This window comes from Podarcis liolepis (genome assembly GCF_965112155.1).
Source record: "Podarcis liolepis genome assembly, chromosome: Z".
NCBI classification, from domain to species: Eukaryota; Metazoa; Chordata; class Lepidosauria; order Squamata; family Lacertidae; genus Podarcis; species Podarcis liolepis.
In genome coordinates, this window is record NC_139570.1 from 37,950,277 (window position 1) to 37,970,832 (window position 20,556).

Sequence of the window (20,556 nt, forward strand, 5' to 3'; positions counted from 1 at the left end):
TAAAAATCAGACACACAATCTCCAAAAAGACTCTTGACTGATTGTATTTCTATGCTGCTTTTTGTTGAAATGAATCTCCAGCTTACAAACAATAACATAATGTAACATAATAGAAAATGGGTTTGTGCATATTCTGCACCTTCCTTGCCCTGCATGCAAGAGCAGAGCAGTGTAAGAGTGAGATATGTCTATAAATGCCATGATCATCACAATTATAACAAATAGAGGCTTGACCTATCTCGCTTTGCATGTCATGAGTTATCTCATATATTAGTTTCACCTTTTAAGTTGCAGTACTGAAATAAATGAACTTTTCCATGATATTCTAATTTTTCAAGTTTCACCTGTATGTCTTTAAAGTTACACAGAGGCCCCATCCACACTATACAGCGTTATCATGCCACTGCAGTCAGTCATGGCTTTCTCCCAAGGAATCCTGGGAAGTGTGGTTCATTCCAGCTGCCAATAGTTGTGCTGAAGTTGAGAGCCCTGCTTAAGCGGCAATTTCCAGCATAGTTTAACAGTCTGGGAATTGTAGCTGTCTCCGGTCTCCCACCACCCCTCAGCACCCTTAAGAGAATGTTCCCATTTCCCAGAATGTTTTCTGGGAAGCTGTGAGTGTTTGACGCATATAGTGCAGATGGCGCTGTACTTAGGTTTAGCTACAGCAGTGGATGGAAACAAGGACATGCACTGTAACCGGCTCTCTGCCCCACCTCCACAGAACTTCAGAAATCGTCTGACGTCATGAAAAGCAGATACCAGGAGGAGAAGCTGAGTGGGAAGAAGTTGGATGAGAAGGTGGTAGCCCTGGAAGAGGAGCTGGCTGATATCCGCATTAAGAAGGAGAATCTGGAGAAGGTAGTGCCCAGGGGTGGCAAAAGTCATCACCCGAGGCCAAAAGTGGCTCCCTGGAAAACTCTCTCTGACCCTTAGGATTATCCCAGTGCCACACCCCTCCCCTTCCCCCACAGCTTTGCACCCTTGACTGTTCTTTGCCTCCCTGGAAGATCTAATAATAATAATGATGATGATGATGATGATGATGAAAGAATCTATACCCCGCCCATCTGGCTGGGCTTCTTCTTTCATTTTTAAATGGAGGATTGAAAGGGACAAGTGGGGAAATTAACGTGTGTTGCTCCACCTACTTTTACTCCTGGCAGGTGGCCCCCAAGAAGTGATAGTCAGTGGAGTCTAGTCTATTAGGCAAACAGGGCACTGCCCTCACCCAGCCACCACTGGCTTGCCTTCTTCCTTACAGCCAATCAGGATGTGGCTCTGCCTGTCATTGGACTCCTTGCCTTCTGCCCCACCCACCTCAATGGGCAGGAGCCACCTATCCTTGGAACACCTCTGCTCACTCTGCTGGGTTCTCATGTCTGCCGTAGGTCTCTCTGCTTACTGTTTATTACAAGGGCTCTTGAACTGTGGTCTGCAGACCACCACTTAGTTAATGCTGGTTTCCTTCTAGCTTTCCCTGCTTAAAACCACAAGAAGCTCAGGGAACGAGAAGCTGTCACCACAGCAGGAACAGCCAGAGCCTGTGAAAGGCAAGGTCAGTGGGGCTCTCTTAAAACGTCTTGATGGAGGGTCTGCGGTTCTAATGTGTCCCACAAGCTTGTTACACATCTGTGCTGTGAGCCAGTGTGATGCTGTGTAGTAATGCAGAGACTGAACTGCATTACTGTATATAGAGCTTAGCGCTAGCTGAAAAAGCAACTCATAAATTACATGTTGTCAAAGGCTGAAGGACCCTGAAAAATTCAATGCAGGCAGCTGGGTAGGAGTTTACCTTGTATACAAACTGTAGAGAGAGACGCTGGACTCCCTGTCCACAATACAGTGTGGAAATGTGACTTGCCTAATTGGTCCCAAACTTTTGGAAGGGCACCAGGTTAGCAGAGGCAACAGCAGTTAACAACAGTTTAAAACAGTTTACAGTCTCACAAATAAGGTATCTCCTAAAAATACACACTCTGTAACCTCTCTCTGTAACAAACCCTGAAGTGCTCTTGAAATAAGAAGTGTTAAGGAAAGCGGCGGGGGGGACAAGCAGTAGAGAGAAATCTTAGTCACATTCAGCAAAAGCAATGGCAAACCGCACTTCTGTAACTTCAATCGGGAGTTCTTACCTGTTAGTCTGAACAGCACTGCAATGTCATCCATCTCTTGGCACGTGGATGCTATCCAGATAATGTATGTTGATTGTAAAATAAATGAAATCATCACCACATTTGGCTGTCCAGAAGCTCTTGAAAGCCCACTGTCCTTGCTGGTGTTGCTTCCCTGCCTTCTGACTCTTTGGCATCATCCTGCCCCAGGTGAAGAAGATCATGAACGAGGTCTTCCAGTCCCTGCGGGGCCAGTTCAACTTAGAGGAGTCCTATACTGGCCAGGAGGTCCTGGGTATCGTCCTGAACACCATCAAGGTACAGCCCAGGGCAGATGGATCCTGAAACATGAATAAGATGCAGATTGAGTGAACTGGTCTATCATTTCTCTTCCTTTTTGTATGGTTCCAAATGTCATGAGTTTGGGTGCCAGAGTTTTGGGTGCAAGGTGCCCATAACTACTGGGTTTAGTAAGTGTTAGAATTTAATCTGCTTGGAGAGTGAAACTGAAAGTCAGACGCTTAACGGCCGGACTCAGCTTCCTGTGTTGAGGAGATTGCTTGAGAGGTGGGCCATTAGAGAACTAATGATGATGATGATGGTAATGATGAAGATGATGATGATGGTGATAATGTTGTTGTTGTTGTTGTTGTTGTTATTATTATTATTATTATTATTATTATTATTATTATTATTATTTTATTTTATACCCAGCCACTCTGGGTGGCTTCCAACACATATATAAAACATATTCAAACATTAAACATCTTTATAAAATGGAACACTTCACCAATTTGCAGAGGCCATGCTAACCTCTTTATCAATCCAATTTTAGTATACAGTATGTGCTGCAGACAGAAAGATGGGCCATCAGCAAGACAGACACTCTACCAGCCAGCAGATGGGTGAAGCCCCACCCAGAGCTTTGAGATAGCGAGTTTGAAGAGAGTGCCAATGTTTTGGTTAGGAGGAAGTTTTAGGATTTCAGTTGGCTATGGTGTGATCAAAAGAAAAAAGGCTTTCAGTCTGTTAAATGCAGCAAGCTGGAGAGGCAGGATCAGAGCACAGTTTGAATTAGAGGTTGCAGCAACGGGGAAAACGGGACTCTCTTGGAGTGTATGCTGGGGGCCCCCTCCATTACAGGCTCAGGTGTAAATAAACTATATATCATTATGACACCACAGTCTACACTGTGCCTCATTTCCAAAGAAACACAGACTAAGTGCCTAGACCCCTGGAATCTTGCACCGGTCAGAGATTGGGGTGGCATTTAGCCCCATATTACTAATCATGGGAGCAGCAAAGAGGGTGAAGCCCAGCTCTCTAGAAATACAGTGGTACCTTGCAAGACGGAAAACTCGCAAAACGAAAGGGGTTTTGGTTTTTTTAGTTGCTTCGCAAGACGATTTTCACTATGGGCTTGCTTTGCAAGACGGAAACGTCTTGCAAGTTTGTTTCCTTTTTCTTAAAACCGTTAATACAGTTGCAACTTGACTTCTAGGAGCAACTCATAGCACGTGGTGTGGTAGCCTTTTTTGAGGTTTTTGAAGACTTTGGTGATTTTTTAAGCTTTTCCAAAACTTTTCCGACACCGTGCTTCGCAAGAAGAAAAAAACCGCAAGACGAAAAAACTCGCAGAACGAATTAATCTCGTCTTGCAAGGCACCACTGTAACAGGTTGTATCTAAGGTACTACAAAGTGAAAGTCACTTAGCTGTGCCTGTGTGGCTGAGTAGGGATTCAAACCCTGGTCTCCTGAGTCCTGGTTAGAGGCCAACCATTACACAGTACTTTCATCAGGGGCTGCAGTCTTTTTTGTGGCAAATAATCCCTCCTCCCCTCTACTTGTTCCAGACAACAACTCTGCAGCTGCTGGAGAGTCAGGAGGAGCAAAGGGGGAGCAGCAGCACCGAGGAGGAAGGACCTGCGGGAAGGAAGCAGCCAAGTGCCGCACCCCTTTATGGAGATCCCCACAGCAACTCTCTCCGAGAACCAGCCCCAGTGGCATCCCCCGCTCCTTTGGCTAATCTGAAGGAAAGCTCAAGCAGTCCTCCATCCACCGCTCTCGAAGGAGCCCAAGACAGTCTGCTTTTTGCAGCTCCTGAGGCTCATTCTTTGGAAGCACCGGTTGAACAAACGCGTGCAGCCTCTGCTCAAGCTGCAAGGCCGCCTCTCAGGCTCTCCGCCAGTATTGAGAAGGAGAGGCCAAGCACTCAGGGTGAAATGGACACAATAGACACTGCCTTTCTGGCACCTCCAAATCCAGCGGCGGATGAGACGGCACCTCCAGTGGAGGGGTCCACAACGGGTCCAGAGGGCAAGGAGGAGAGTGGGGCAAGTCAGCACACCGCTGGCCCCACATCTCAAGCTGCTGTAGCCGACAAGCAGCAGGACTTGGCTGGAGCCTCACAGCCAAGACCAGCGTCCAGCCCCATGGAAGCGGATTCCAGGTCTGTGCCAGGGCGGGAGGGGGACGGGAACTGTACCCATTATGAGTCTCTTGCCTTTCCGTGCCTTCCCCCCACCCCCTAATAACATGGGGTTTAAGGCACAAAGGAAGACCCTGGCTCCCCCTTGTTGGGTGATAACGCCAAGGCCTGTTGCCTCCCCCCAACTGCAGCGTCGCCTGGGATTCATTCCTCGGGTCTCCCGTCACACTGATGTGGCCCATATCCAGGGACATGAGCACACAGTGAGCAGAGTTCAAAACAGAAGCTCAGCCTTGAGTAGTAACATCTAAGCCTAATTTATTGCAAATTAAATCAAAGGTAACAGAACAAAGAAAACATGGCTGCTCTCTCTGTCTTTCTTCCTCGGAGAGAGAGCGGCAAAAAACAAAAGCTATACAGAGCGGAAACAGCATATCTCAATTTCATCTCACAAGACTCCCACAATCAGTGCTGGAATGTAAACAGACATGTGACATGTAACAATCAAACACATCTGCAGTACGGGAGGAATGGAATTCTCAACACCCCTCTGCTCCATTCATTGACATCAGCGCTAGCACTCCCCCACTCCCTCATTTAACCCCCACATCAACCCTGTATGGTAGGCACTACCCAATGAGCTTCAGGACTGAGTAGAGATTTGAACTCTGGTCTCCCAGGGTTCTGGTCCGTTAACCACTGCATCACTCCCACTCTCCTTTTCCTTCTGTCTTTTTCTCTTGCAGTCTTCTTGAGGACAAGGGTGGTTTCTTCAAAGTTGCCACTCCCAAGCCATCTGCATTGGGAACTCTCTTGGCAGAAGACGACGACGAGGAAGAGGTGGTAAGAGCTTTGAGGGAGTGCAGTGGTGTATGGTGCCATTTGGGACGGCTTAAGGTGGCAGGCATAGAGGCCCTCAATAGGTGTTTGATAAACTAAAGTGGTAGTGTTTTGTTACCAGGGCACCACCAATCTTTCCTGTGGCTGTTAGGGGCACTATATTGTTACGGTTTTGTGGCATGTTCATATTTGTTTCAAGCATGCTTTCAGCTGCTATGGCCTTTGAGTAACAAGTGACTAACAAGTCCAATCAGTCCAATCACTTTATTAGGCTCAATGTCCACTATTCAATACTAACAATAGCTGCCACTGACGGGCAGCAGAGCCAATTACTTCCAGTTTTGTCCTCTTCTTCCCTGCTGAGTCCCACAAGGGGCAACCCTGAGACTTACTAGGAGAAAGCTAGAGCCCGCATCCTTGGCTTCCTTCTCCCGCTTGCCTTGCTGATGGTCCTGCTCAGCTGGCCACCTGAGTCAGAGCCTGCTCTGCCAAGCAGCAGTGACCTAACCCTGCCTTTTTTTCTCTCGGTTTCAGAGCCTTAAGGGTCGGCCTCCCCCCACCCCACTCTTCGATGATGATGACGATGACGACGACGACCTGTACCTGCTGGGATGAGCAGCTTGGCAAATGCCATGGCAATACTTTCTTTTCTCAAGAGCTTCAGTGATTGCTATCTGGGGCTGAGATGGATGGAGCTGGGGTTTTTCCTGTGGGCCTCCCCAGATTGCTCATTTGGGCTTTGGTGGCCTTAACTTGTGGTTTTTGAGGCTGCTAGCAGGAAGAGGGCTGACTCTCTCTCTCTCGGTAGCAAATGTCAATTGGGGACTTTGTCTAGCTTCAAAGTCCTGACTGTTTAATTCACCACTGCCGAACACACCTGTACCCTACACACTTTTGTCCCAGCTGCTGCTGGGAGTAGCGATGGGTATCACCTTGAACAGCTCCTCTCTGTGGAAACCAAACTTAACCTATTGCCATAGCTCACTTCCAGTTTTGAACCTTGGCAAAACGGATCTTGAAGAAGAAAATAATAATAAAGTGCAATTAAAATAAATTAACCCTGTTGCCTTAGTTCTTTCACTTTAGCAAGGCAAGAAGGGGAGGGGTATTTGTGTGGTTCTGTACGCCAAAAACCGACTCACCATTTATAGGGCACCTTAGGTGCTTCACGTTCATACACCCAATATGTTATAATAATAATAATAATAATTTATTACGGCCGTAGGCCCATACAGATAAAAACAAGACATAAATAACAGCCTGTGCACGTGGGAAAAAACAGCCGCTAAAACACTACTATAACAATAAAATACTATAAGATGGAATCCCAATATGTTAAGAATTAACACCAGTCCTGTGAGGGAGGCCAGTATTAGTAATCTCTTCGTATTGCAGATGGGGAGGCTGAAACAGAGAGTGGCTTGCCCAAAGGTTGAATGATATGCAGAAGGTGATACAGTGGTGCCTCGCAAGACGAAATTAATCCGTTCCGCGAGTCTCTTCGTCTAGCGGTTTTTTCGTCTTGCAAAGCAACGCTATTAGCGGCTTAGCACTATTAGCGGTTTAGCGTCTATTAAAGGCTTAGCGGCTTCCCTGGGTCCTAAATGCCATTGGAACGGAGAAGATTGATACAATGAGTGATTTCCGATGAATTTCTAAAGTTTTCCCATTGAGCCAGTGCATACATACATTTATCAGTGAATCGCTCCCAACTCCTTCTTTCCTGCTCCCAAGAGCTGGGACTCATGATTTTACAGCTTTTAAATGGAATTATGTATTGACAAGACACTGGCTTTTTCTGCCATCTATTAATTCCAACTCTGGGGAGCCCAACTCTCCCTCCCACCCTACCCCCAACACTTTTTCTTTCATGCTGGAGGAATATGTTGACCTGACTGATATTTTGGGAAATGGTTTGCCCATTTACCCTCTATACAATTGGAGAACTCTCCATTTATAATACTAAACTTGGCATGAGGATTCCCAGGGTGGGGCGGCAGACCTTATTGCTGTTTGTATGTTGGGTGCCATTTTGAATCAAGATGGCAGACTGAAATTTCAGTTTGGCATGACTTTGCCCGTTTTGTGGCATATGTTCAGCCACAAGTAGAGATATGATTGCGAGATTCAGCTCAGGAGTGCTCAAGGTGTGTGTGTGGGGGGTCTTCATTGATGTTTGGATGTTGGGTGCCATTTTGAATCCTGGACAGTACCTGTGTGTGTGTTATTAGTGTGGGGGGTGTTAGAGGAGAGGTAGTACCTTTGGTGGAGGACACACCATGCTCCTTCGGTGGTAGTTTGTTCTCAGTGAGCCAGCCAGCAAGAAATCATACGGAGTAAGTGAAGTTAACTCTTTATTAGAAGAAAAAAGGCCTGCTTGCTCCCTTCATCAGAGCAAGGAGTTAGACGTGCTCTTGCGAGTGGGTCAAGTCTGAGGCCTTCTTCTGACATTAGAGCTGCTGAGGGATAAAAATAATTACGCTCTCCGCAGTCCCAAACATGGTTAGAAGCCTACAGCTTCCTTTAGTTCTGCTAAACACTTGCTGGGTGTGAACAGAGAGCCAAAACAAACCTCTGTCTTCCCTTTCTGGCTCTGAGCTGGAGGAAGATGATGCAGGTGCAGAGACAGGGAAAGATATCACACCCTTGCATCTTTGTCCTTCATCTTACTCCATCTTTCAGTGGTGCAGCAGGCTCTTTGTAGCAAGGGCATGTTCTGGTGAGCACAAATTTTGAATTGGCTACCCAGGTTACACTAGCTTTACAAGCTCGTTATAAGACATTGTAGAAAAATCAGCAATGCTTCTGTTCACTGATTCCTGGAACTTTCTTGAAATGTAGGCTTCAGCTGCAAACATTACTGGAGCAGCGTGTGGGAATGAAAGGCACACCACTTGTTCAGTGCAAGAATTAACCTCAAGAGATGATCCCAGAGTTGGATTATTTTCTACGACATGTCATGGGTGTTTAGAGTAAAATGCATCACCAAACCTCTTAAATCCCACATTATTTTTGCATTCAGGTACCTCAAAGCGACTTTCATAATAAAGCAAACTGAGACTGCGAACACACTACATTGTTAAAGCAGACAATTCCCCCTCACGACAAAAGAATGTTGGGAACTATGGTCTGTTAAGGGTTTGGGGAACTTGAAGGTGGGAAATGTAATTTAAATTTATGTTGCATATGCAACCAGGTTGCACAAATGCCACACATTTAAAGCACATTCCCCTCAAAGTACCCTGGGCACTTTAGTTTAAAGGTGCTTGGAACTGTAGCCCAGTGAGGGGTACACTATGATTTCCAGGGTTCTTTGGGGGGAAAGATGCATGCTTTAAACGTATGATGTGTATGAAGCCAGCCGGGGAACTTAAGTTTAAGGGTGCTGGGAAATGTAGCTCCACGATGAACAAGCTACAATTCCCAGGATCCTTTGGGGGAGGGAAGCATGTACTTTGAATGTGACTTAAGTGACTGGGAAGTCAAGGAGGAGGAACTAAAATGGGTTATGATACACTGGGCCCAACATATTGGACACAATATATATGGAGGAGTGAGAAAGGCTGTGGAAGGAGGACATAAGATTCACTGCATGCTATAATCTTAGAGAAAATGTGATGAAGATGATGGAAGCTAAAGCTGTTAAGAAGCTTAATATGGAGTCTAAATGGCCGAGATACTGGGAAATTCTGGAACATGAAGGGGACAGACTGAAATTGCAGAGTTTTGAGAAACTAAAAGGGAAAGTGAGAGACTGGCTTCACTATTATCAAATAATGGAGCTTTTTAAAATGGACAGGAAAATTGGCTTCCAGGTGGAAAAATCGAAATTGCAGAGTGAGTTGTTAGAATCCAGTACTAAAAATTTGTCAAAAATGTATAACTTGCTGCTGAAATGGAATACACAGGATGAAACGGTTAAATCACAATGATTAAGTGGGCTCAGGACATTGGTCATAATATCATGTTTGCTGACTGGGAAAAGTTGTGGACCACCGGGATGAAATTTACGGCATGTAATGCCTTAAGAGAAAATGTTATGAAAATGATTTACAGGTGGTACATGACCCCAGTCAAGCTTGCAAAAATTTATCATTTGCCCGATAATAAGTGTTGGAAATGTAAAGAAAACGAAGGCACTTTTTTTCACCTTTGGTGGACATGCCCAAAGATTAAGGCTTTCTGGGAAATGATATATAATGAACTGAAAAAGGTATTTAAATATACCTTCCCGAAGAAACCAGAGGCCTTTCTCTTGGGTATTGTCGACTAGGGGGTGTTAAATAAGGATAAAACTTTTTTTATGTATGCTACAACAGCAGCAAGAATACTCATCGCAAAGTACTGGAAGACACAAGATCTACCCACCTTGGAAGAATGGCAGATGAAGGTGATTGACTACATGGGTTTGGCAGAAATGACGAGCAGAATCCGAAACCAGGGAAGAGAAACAGCGGAAGAAGATTGGAAAAAATTTAAGGACTATTTAAAGAAGTATTGCAAAATTAATGAGTTTTAAAATGATGTTGGATTAGAAAATAAGCAGTTACTAGCGGTAACGGATAAGCTAAGGAGAATAAGTAAGATTAAATTCAAGTTAAAAGAAGGGAAGGATTTGCTGAATAGTTGATTAGAAATTGGAATACAGAAAGGGGAAGTATGAGGAAGTCGGGGAAGTAAATTATAAGAAAATAAGATTTTGAAATTGTACCTGTTTTTTGTTTGTTGTGTTTATTGTATTGTCTTGTTTTGTTTTTGTTGTTATAAAAATTATGGAAACTCTAATAAAAAATTTATATATAAAAAAAGAAAATGTGATGAAGATGTTATACAGGTGGTACCTAACCCTGGCCAAATTGGCCAAGATGTACAAAAACAGTTCAGATGTTTCTTGGAGAGGCAAAAGTGGGGTTGGTACCTTTATACACATGTGGTGGGAATGCAAGAGGATAAAAGAATTCTGGGATATAATTTCTAAGAAGAAGAAGAAGATGAAGAAGAGTTTGGATTTGATATCCCGCTTTGTCACTACCCTAGGGAGTCTCAAAGCAGCTAACATTCTCCTTTCCCTTCCTCCCCACAACAAACACTCTGTGAGGTGAGTGGGGCTGAGAGACTTCAGAGAAGTGTGACTAGCCCAAGGTCACCCAGCAGCTGCATGTGGAGGAGCAGAGACGCGAACCCGGTTCCCCAGATTACCGCTCCTAATCACTACACCACACTGGCTCTTTACTCTTTACTCTAAAGTTTAAAAGATCTTCAAACTCTCATTTCCAAAAAAAACCCTGAATCCTTCCTGTTAGGTGTTATGTCCATGGAAATTAATAAAAACCACAGACCACTTTTTATGTATGAAACCACAGCAGCCAGGATTTTAGTAGCAAGGAATTGGAAAGGTGATGTTATAACAGTGGCGTAGCGTGGGTTATCAGCACCCGGGCCAAGGCAAGTAATTTGCGCCCCCTAACCCGTGGATTTGCGCCCCCTAACCCGTGGATTTGCGCCCCCTAACCCTAACCCCCATATGTTGCGTCCGGTGCGGCCGGCCCCCCCTGCACCCCCCACGCTATGCCACTGTGTTATAAGTTCTATAACAGTGATATCATCCCCACAAAAACGGGCTGGCAAGCAAAAATGATAGAAGATCTACAGCTTGCCAGAACAACAGGGAGAATAAGAGGAAATTCCATACCAAAAGTTAATCAAGATCGGATAAAATTTAAGGAAGATCTTAAAAAGGAGTGGCAACGTTAATCTCCTGACAGACCTAGAATGAATCTTGGAATATGGAGAATGTACATAGTAAAAGTTTATGGATATTAAACGAGAAGGCTAAATAAGAAGAAAGAAATGTGTTTTGCCAGACCAAGTGTAAATAGCACAATGAGAAGAATCGGAAGTTAGCTACCTGCGCCTTCCTCGCCTTCTCTTCCTTCGCTCGATCTCCTCAGACGCGTCCCTTCTTCGCCCGGCGAGCGGAGGCGCCACCTCATTGGCCAGCATCGAGCGAGCGTCACCCGCCCTCCCGCCTCCCTCTCCCAGAAACCAGCTTCCCATTGGTCCAGCCGTGTCCCCCTCCCTTTCCGTCAAACTTAAGAGTCCCGCCGCCAAATTCGCGGCAGCGGCAGCAACAGCTGATCGCTGGCGTCCCCGTGCACGCGCTTCTTCCCTCCGCGTGGAAGTTTGGCCCCTTTGGGGGCCGCGAATGCCGCCGGCCGCTTTGGCTTGCTAGTTTCGCTTCCGCAGCCCAGCGCTTGAGCCATGGCCGAGAAGTTGCAGCCGCGCTCTCGCCTCCCGGCTTGGGCTTAGTCGAGGGGCGCGGGGAGCGAGGGGCCGTCAGGATGTTGGGGGACATGGATGAAGAAGACGAGGCCTTCCAGCTTCCGACGGGAGGGTGAGAATGCGGCGCCTCTCTGCGGGGGGGGGGGAGATGCGGGGTGTGCGGGTGTCTTTGGGTCGGCGTGAGGCGGCGGGGCTGTGTGAGGGGACCATAGTTGTGTGTGGGGCTGGGGCTGCATGTGGGGTTGGGGCAGCATGTGGGGTTGGGGCAGCATGTGGGACCAGAGCTGTATGTGGGGCTGGGGCAGCATGTGGGGCTGGGGCAGCATGTGCGGCTGGGGCAGCATGTGGGACCATAGCTGTGTGGGGGGCTGGGGCAGCATGTGGGGCTGGGGCAGCATGTGCGGCTGGGGCAGCATGTGGGACCATAGCTGTGTGGGGGGCTGGGGCAGCATGTGGGGCTGGGGCAGCATGTGGGGCTGGGGTGGGTGTGGGTCTGGGACTGTATGTGGTTCTGGGGCTGCATGTGCGGCTGGGGCAGCATGTGGGACTACAGCTGTATGTGGGGCTGGGGCAGCATGTGGGGTTGGGGCAGCATGTGGGGCTGGGGTGGGTGGGTGCAGGCTTGCGAAGGGTGATTCCGAGCACATGCAGAGGGGTTTGTCTGCAAATACGTGCTGTTAGGCGCTGAGAGAGAGGCGAAGTTCAGCTGAGCTAGGCGTCTTTGAGCCAGCAAGGTTCCTTCTCTCTTTATCTCTCTTTTTCCTTCTTTCTGTCTCTCTGCCTCACAGCGTTGCTTGTGAGGATGAAATGGGCGGGGTTTCGGCCAGCTAAGGATGAATTGGGAGGCGCTGGGTTGCATCCGACTAAGCTATGCGTTGGTTTCGCCCGCCCATTTCAGTGGACCAACTCTGAGCTGAAACCGAAGTGCCTTGTGTTTTCACTGTTTCTTACATGCTTAGCTTTGGAGCATGCAGTGGCTAAAAAGTTCGCCTCTCATGATGATTGGGTGCGGGAGGCAGGGACCACTTCTTCTGTGCTAATGTTACACTAAGAGAGAGTCACAAAGTGAGCTTCATCTCCAAGTGGGGGTCTGCACCCTGATCTCCCAGGTCACAAGTTGGCATTCTAACTCCTGCCCTAAAGTGGGTGCCAGTAACAGGACTGAATGGAGGTGTTTTGTGGTCTTAGATTCCTTCTACAAAAGGAACCCTAAGAAAGATTTCTAGTGCCCTTTACACTGTGACATTTTAGGTGTTCAAAATAAGGGCACTGCACTGCTGCTTTTGGCAACGCTGGCAGTGAGCAAAGGTCAGAGTGACATATAGCCAGTGGGAGTTGTAGTTCAGAAATTTATGGAGAACTGCAGATGCCCCCCCCCAATATTCAAAATATAGTCCGGCCCCCCACAAGGTTTGGGGGACAATGCACTGCCCCCCTGCTTAAAAAGTTTGCTGACCCCTGATCTATGTCTTCCCAGAATGTCACTCTCCCCAGAAGGAGAAGCCAAGCTCACAATCTCTGTTCCGCTCGCTTCTTTTGGGAGCCCCTCAAACATGCATGTTGCCACTTGTGGTTTTTCTCTAGCTGTTTGGAGTGCTGTCAGGCATTTAAAATGGGCACTTCACCCCTTGGATATTTTTGCTTGCTGTTCAGTATAGCATGGAGTTTGGGTCTAAGGCTGGAGATTTAATGTTTGAAGATACTTGACCTTGGTATGTGTGTGTTGTTTGTTTGTTTTTTTTTAATCTGCAAGTTTCTAGCTCTCAGGAGTGCGGGGAAGTGGGCTAGGATGTGTTGTAACTGGTAAGTTTCAGCTTCCAAAACAACCCTGAGATGAGATACTTCTGAATGTCTGTAGGGAAAACCACTTGTGTTCAGCCAGGTTTATTCCCTCTCCCCACCTTCCTGGCAGTGAATCTCCGTATGTGGGGAAAGGTAAGCCGCAAGGGCAGGGCTTGTATCTTTGCAGTACAATAGTACCTCGGGTTACATACGCTTCAGGTTACAGACTCCACTAACCCAGAAATAGTACCTCAGATTGAGAACAGAAATCGTGCTCCGGTGGCGTGGCAGCAGCAGGAGGCCCCATTAGCTAAAATGGTGCTTCAGGTTAAGAACAGTTTCAGGTTAAGAACGGACCTCTTCCACAAATTAAGTACTTAACCCGAGGTACCACTGTAATGGATACCTTTTAAATTTTTGTTTTGTTTACAATGTCTTCCGGACATCTGTTCCAAAACCAAAGCATTCCAAAACCAAGGCGTACTTTCCTATAGAAAGTAATGCAAAATGGATTAATCCATTCCAGACAATTAAAAACAACCCCCAGAATAGCAATTTAGCATGAAAATGACTATCTAATTAGACTATTGATCCATAAAATGAAAGCAATAGACCAGGCTGCTATCTGCTACCCAGTATTAAAAACTGGCAGTGATTTGCTCATTGCCATTGGAGGGATGAGTGCACGGGGTGTGTGATGGGGGAGTTCCAGTGGTGGCGGGGGGGGGGGATGGAAAGGAAGGCAAAAGTCATCTCTCTGAGGAGCCAGTTGGCTTCTCTTCCTCCCCCCATGCTAGCCTTTCTGGATCCATCCCCCCACCCACCCAACCCGCCACTCTTACTACAGTGGTGGCACCAGCATCCTGTCACGGCAGTCACTTCTGGGTGTGGATCAGTAGCAACGAAAGCGGAGAAGGCGAAGTCGCTACATCATTAACGACACCTTCTCTGCCTCCAGATTTCACTGCTGGCACCAACTGAGGGAAGGCCGTGCCGAGCAGACAGGGGGTGTTGCTGCCACCCTCTGGGTCCCTCTGCCACCGCTGTCCTTGCAGCATCAGCCACCCCCTCCTCCACTTTTGGGTGTCGCCAGTGGCTGATGCGGCTGGCGCTGAATAAGGGAAGCCCAGGTCAGGCAGCAAGCAAGCAGGCAATGGAATTGTGGCACTCAAAACAAAAGTGCAACCCCCCCCCCCAACGAAGTACGTCCAGATGCCAAAAAAAGTTTGAAAACCGGAACACTCATTTCCGGGTTTGAAGCATTCGGGTTCCAAGTAGTTTGTGAACTAAGCTGTTCAAAAACCAAGGTACCACTGAACTAGGTTCTATAAAAGCTTGGGTGCAATAATTGGGCAACGGCCTTTTCAGTTTTAGAGACTTTGTAGTTTAGACAAAAAGCAAGTAAGAGATAATATGATAGAAGTTTATCAAATTAGGCATGCCAGGGAGAAAGTGGATAGGGAACAGTTTCTCTCCCTCTTGTGAACATCTGATGAAGCTGAATGTTGGAAGACCTTCAGGAAAAGCAAAAGAAAGTACTTTCTCACACCATGCACAGTTAAACTACAGAACTCTCACGCAGGAGGCAGGAATGTCCACCAATCTGGGTGACTTTAAAAGAGGATTAGAAAAGTTCAGGGAGGAGAAATCTAGCGATGGTGGCTATGCTCACCATGTTGGCGGCAGCAGGGCTTCTGAACAACTGTTGCTGGAGACCACAGGAGGGGAGCGGCCTCTTGGGCTTGGGTTCTGTTGGCTACTGTAAGAACAGAATGCTGGACTCGCTGGGCCTTTGGCCAGATCCTGCAGGCTTTTCTTTTGTTCTTAAGAGAGGTTATAGAAACTAATAGGAAAAAGAAGGGGTTGTCTCCAACTAAGTTCTGCTTAGAGAAGACCCACAATGTGTCTACTCCTTTAGTTGTGCGCATTAATTTCTTACGACAGCTCTTCCAGGCTGGTTACCCCAAGAGAGACTGGGCAAAGCACCCCTCGGCAAGAACCCCTAGTGGGGTGGCCAACATCCTAATCCCTGACAGGATTCTAGTTTTTGAATCCATTACCCTCTGGTCTTTGGGGAAGGCTGCAACAAAATCGCCAACCTGCAGTGAAACATGAGCATCTTTGCGCTTGCAGATACATGTCTTGTTCTGTTCCCATCTACTTGCCTCTCCCTGTGAATGAAGTGAATGGTTACTTTTCTCTCTGCCCAGGACCAGGCTGGCCTCTCTCTTTGGACAGGATCAGACAACTACAGAATCTGGAAATGTGCTCTTCCAATACATGCCACCCAAGCAGCCTAAAAAACGTCAACCAGCTACCGGTAAGTAAACTGTTCACAATGCCTAGGAACATAAGATGAGCTCTTGTGGACCATCTAGTCCAACCTTTGGTTCTGAAGCCCCACAGAATCAACTGGGTTGGTCAACTCCCGAGGAGCGCTGGGGAGAGACCCCTGACCTGGGGCCCCAGAAAGGTGCTGGTGGTCTGTATTCACCACACTGGGGTAGATGGACCCGGTGGTTTGACGCCATACAAGGCAACTTCCTGTTCTTATATCATTTTGTGAGAAGGGCACTATATGAAGTATGGGGGAGAAGTAAAAAATCAGTAGTGACCAAAACACCATGGTGGCTGTCACCGATGGAATCTATGACAGTTCATAGGAAAAATATGAACAGTGATTGGTTAACATACAAGGATTTAGTAGAGGAAATAAGTAGCAACCCGAAAATAAAGGACCTAAGAGAATTGAAACAGAAGGGAATAACCTGGCTGGAATATTATCAACTAAAAGCCGCCAAACTATTTTTAAATTGGGAAAGAAAGGACGAGGATATCAAAGAAATTACAGTAAAATGGGAGAGGGACCTGGGACATATGATCAAACCCAGTATTTGGAATGAAGAATGGACTAAAAAATCATGGCTTGCTTCCTTATAAGGGAAAATCTTATGAAAATGTACTATAGATGGTACTTGACCCCCGTAAAACTAGCAAAAGTAAATAAATCATATAATAACAAGTGCAGAAGATGTAAAGAACAGTTAGGAATATACTACCATATGTGGTGGTCCTGTATAGAGATATAAAGGTTTTGGAATATGATTTATGAAGAGATAAAGAGATTGATAAAAACTACATTTAGCAAGAATCCGGAAGAATTTTTATTAGGAATGGTCTCAGATAATATTCCCAAAACCAAAACCAGGTTATTTATGTATGCAATGTCAGCAGCAAGGGTTATAGTGGCAAAACACTGGAAAGATAAAAATACACCCACTAAAGAGGAATGGGGAGTCAAATTGTGCGAGTACTTGGAGCTCGTGAAGCTGACAGATGCAATAAGAGATAAACCTAAAAAGATGGTGAAAGAAGAATGGAAATGTTTAAATAATTATCTTTTTCTTTTTTTAAAATAAATTTTTATTAATTTTTTCCACCATAATAACACAAGCCACAAAGCAGAATAATACACAAAAATAGAAAAGGAAAAAGAGAAGAAGAGAAAAAAGGGGGGAAAGGGAGGAGGGAAAGGGAGGTAACAATAAACAAATAAACAATAATAACAAACTTAATTCTTCACAAATCCAACTTTTTAAACATCTTGATTGACTTCCTCAAATCCCTCCCTTCTGAGTTTCCTTGTAATTTAAAAGTAAGAGTTTTCCAATATCATTATTAAACTAAAACAATTTCCAATTATAGTCATCTTATTCACTTTTCTTGACATTCTGAATCCCATTTATTTAATTATAACTTAATTTGTCCTAGGCCTATTTGTTTCTTTCAAGTAATTTCTAATTTTTTATATTACAATATTTGTTCAAATAGTCCTTGACTTTCCTCCAGTCCTCTTGAAACTCCTCTTCTTTCTGGTCGCGGATTCTTCAGCTAGCTCCAAAAAGTCCATCATCTTCATCTGCCAATCTTCCACTATTAGTACTTCTTGTATTTTCCAGTTTTTAGCAAGTCATATTCGAGCGGCCGTTGTGGCATGCAAAAATAATTTAACATTTTTCTTGGGCAATTCTAAACCTGTTATTCCAAGGAGAAAGGCCTCTGGTTTCTTAATAAATGTATATTTCAACATTTTTTCCAGTTCATTATAAATCTTCTCCCAGAAGTCTTTCACCTTGGGACAAGTCCACCACATATGGAAAAAAGTACCTTCTTTTTCTTTACATTTCCAACAAAGATTATCACTTTTGTGATAAATCTTTGCTAATTTTACAGGGGTCAAGTACCACCTATACATCATCTTCATAATGTTTTCCTTTAACATCATACATGCAGTGAACCTAACCCCTTTCCTCCATAGCCTCTCCCAGTCCTCCGTCATTATATTATGTCCCACATCCCTTGCCCAATCAATCATGACCGATTTAACTTGTTCATCCTTTGTATGCCACCCCAACAACAAACTGTACATTTTAGACATATTCTTATCATTAGTGTCTAACAACTTCGTTTCCAATTTGGTTTTTTCTGTTGCAAAACCATTTCTCTTATCCATCTTATATAATTTGTTAATTTGATAATAATGCAACCAATTCACTTTATCTTTAATTTGTTCAAATGGTTTTAATTTAAAACCTTCCTGATTTTCTAACAACAAATCTGAATACCTCAACCATTTGTTTTCCATATTTAACTTTTTTTGGGGCCTGTGCTTCCATTGGTGAAATCCATTTTGGTGTTTTTCTTACTAAGAGATCTTTGTATCTAGTCCATACATTGTATAATGCCTTTCTAATTACATGATTATTAAAACCCCTGTGGGCCTTTACCTTGTCATACCATAGATATGCATGCCATCCAAATCGATTATCCAGTCCCTCCAAGTCTAACACATCATCATTCTCTAATTGAATCCAATCCTTGATCCAGCAGAATGCAGCAGCTTCAAAATATATCTTCAAATCTGGCAGGGAAAAGCCCCCTCTTTCTTTTATATCTGTAAGTAATTTATATTTAATTCTAGGTTTTTCCCCCTGCCAGATAAATTTAGACAATACGTTCTGCCATTCTTTAAAACATTTGACATTATCAATGATTGGTAAAACTTGAAATAAGAACATCTTCGGCAATACATTCATCTTAACCACCAATATTCGGCCCATCAATGAGAGTTTTAAATTTGACCATACCTCAAGATCTCTCTTAATTTCATTCCATAATTTTTCATAGTTATCTTTGTAAAAATTCAAATTCTTTACTGATAAATTCACAATCAAATATTTAACTTTTTTCACCAAAACAAGGCCTGTCCTTTCAAAAAGGTTTTTTCTTTCCTCATTATCTAAGTTTTTTCCTAAAACTTTGGTTTTGCTCTTGTTTAATTTAAACCCTGCTACCTGCCCAATCTCTTGAATCAGCTCCAGTGCTTTCACTACACTGGTTTCTGAATCTTGTAATGTTAAAACCAAATCATCAGCAAAGGCTTTTAATTTATATTGCTTGAATCCTACTACAATGCCTTTAACCACCTCCTCTTTCTTCAACATGTTTAACAAAACCTCCAGAACAGAAATAAATAGCAGAGGGAAAAGCAGGCATCCTTGCCTGGTTCCTTTCTCAATTCTGATTTCCTCTGAGACATTATTAACTATGATTTTTGCTTTTTGTTCAAAATAGATCGCATTAATACCATTAAAAAATTCCTGGCCAACCTCAATTCTTTCTAGATTTTTCATCATAAATAACCAAGAAACATTATCAAAGGCCTTTTCAGCATCAATAAACATTAACATTGCTTTACAATTTCTTTTCGCTTCCAACCTTTCTATTATATCAATTAAATTTCTAATGTTATCTTTCCTATGTCTCCCAGGCAGAAATCCTGTCTGGTCCTTATGTATATAATTTGATAGAACCTTTTTTAATCTACTGGCCAAAATGTTTGCGAAGATTTTATCCACATTAAGTAATGAGATTGGTCTATAATTTTTTACATGAGATCTATCTTGATCTGTTTTTGGAATCAGAGTAATAAATGCATCTTTCCAGGTTTTGGGAGCTTTGTCCCCTCTTAAAATCTTAGTACACACATCTGCCAACGGTTGAATTAGCCAATCTTTCAATATTTTATAATATTTTGCAGAAAAACCATCCGGTCCCGGGGCTTTGCCTGACTGCATCTTATTTATTGCCATCTCAACCTCCTGTCTTGTAATCATGCCATTTAGTAGGAACCTTTTATCCTCGGGAATTTTCTGCATTTCATTTGCCACAAGAAATTGCTCAATTTTATCCTTATCTTCTTTACCTTTTTTATACAGCTGTTTAAAGTATTTCTGAAAACATTTTCTTATATCGCCAGGGTTTTCCATAGATTTTCCTTCAGATACAATGTTTGTAATAGTACTTTGCTTCTGTCTCTTTTTTAATTGCCAAGCCAACAATTTCCCACATTTATTTGCAGATTCAAAATTTCTCTGTTTCATCATTTTAATTTTCCATTCTATTTCCTGGTTAATAATTTGAGAAAATTGAATCTGCAATGCTTTAATTTCTTTTGGAATCTGTTGACTCTTTGGCATTAATCTTAAACTTTTCTCTTTGTCTTTTATTTGAGACAGAATTTTCTCTTTTTTCTCATTCTGTATCTTTTTCCTTATCGAGTTCTGTTGTATGAGGAAACCTCTCATTACTGCCTTACTTGCATCCCAAATGACTCTTGTTTCAACCTCTGTGTTCATATTTAGTTCAAAATAGTCTTTTAGAGTCTTTAGGGCCTTACTAATTATCTGTTCATTCCTCAACAACTCATCATACATCCTCCATCTAAAGGAACCCTGCAGGTATAATTTCATCTCCAAAACCACTGCATTATGATCTGAGCAAGTCTTAGGGCAAATTTCTGTTTTAGGAACCTTAGGAACCAAATCTCTGGATACCCATATATAGTTGATTCGCAAGAAAGATTGATTTGAATTTGAGAAAAAAGTGAAATCTATCTCCATTGGATTTCGTAGCCTCTGTATGTCCGACAAATCGTATTTATCAGTCATATCAAAGAAAATCTTTGGTAATCTGCCGGAACTTGGATTTTTCTGTCCCTGTGTTTTATCCATTCATGTTGATGCTACTCCATTCAGATCTCCCATTAA

General features: G+C 44.1%; 2 protein-coding genes across 12 annotated transcripts in view; both read left to right on the forward strand.

Moving 5' to 3' along the window:
- Positions 1–6,437, forward strand: part of LOC310698428 (FK506-binding protein 15-like) — a 32,621-nt gene extending 26,184 nt beyond the window's left edge. For 6 of the 11 annotated variants that reach the window (XM_083485523.1, XM_083485524.1, XM_083485526.1 and 3 more), the window contains 6 exons: positions 725–861; positions 1,475–1,558; positions 2,325–2,432; positions 3,969–4,564; positions 5,290–5,386; positions 5,918–6,437. In XM_083485523.1, coding sequence (XP_083341649.1) covers positions 725–861; positions 1,475–1,558; positions 2,325–2,432; positions 3,969–4,564; positions 5,290–5,386; positions 5,918–5,998 — 1,103 coding nt within the window. In that variant the 3' untranslated portion in view covers positions 5,999–6,437. Of the gene's footprint in view, positions 1–724; positions 862–1,474; positions 1,559–2,324; positions 2,433–3,968; positions 4,565–5,289; positions 5,582–5,917 lie in introns of those variants that run through there. The other 5 variants (XM_083485531.1, XM_083485522.1, XM_083485532.1 and 2 more) reach the window with 4 other exon arrangements.
- A 5,235-nt stretch (positions 6,438–11,672) lies between these two features.
- Positions 11,673–20,556, forward strand: part of LOC310698429 (FK506-binding protein 15-like) — a 268,796-nt gene continuing 259,912 nt past the window's right edge. The window contains exons 1-2 of the mRNA XM_083485533.1: positions 11,673–11,777; positions 12,454–12,471. Of these exons, the coding sequence (XP_083341659.1) occupies positions 11,725–11,777; positions 12,454–12,471 (71 nt within the window). The 5' untranslated portion in view covers positions 11,673–11,724. The remainder of the gene's footprint in view (positions 11,778–12,453; positions 12,472–20,556) is intronic.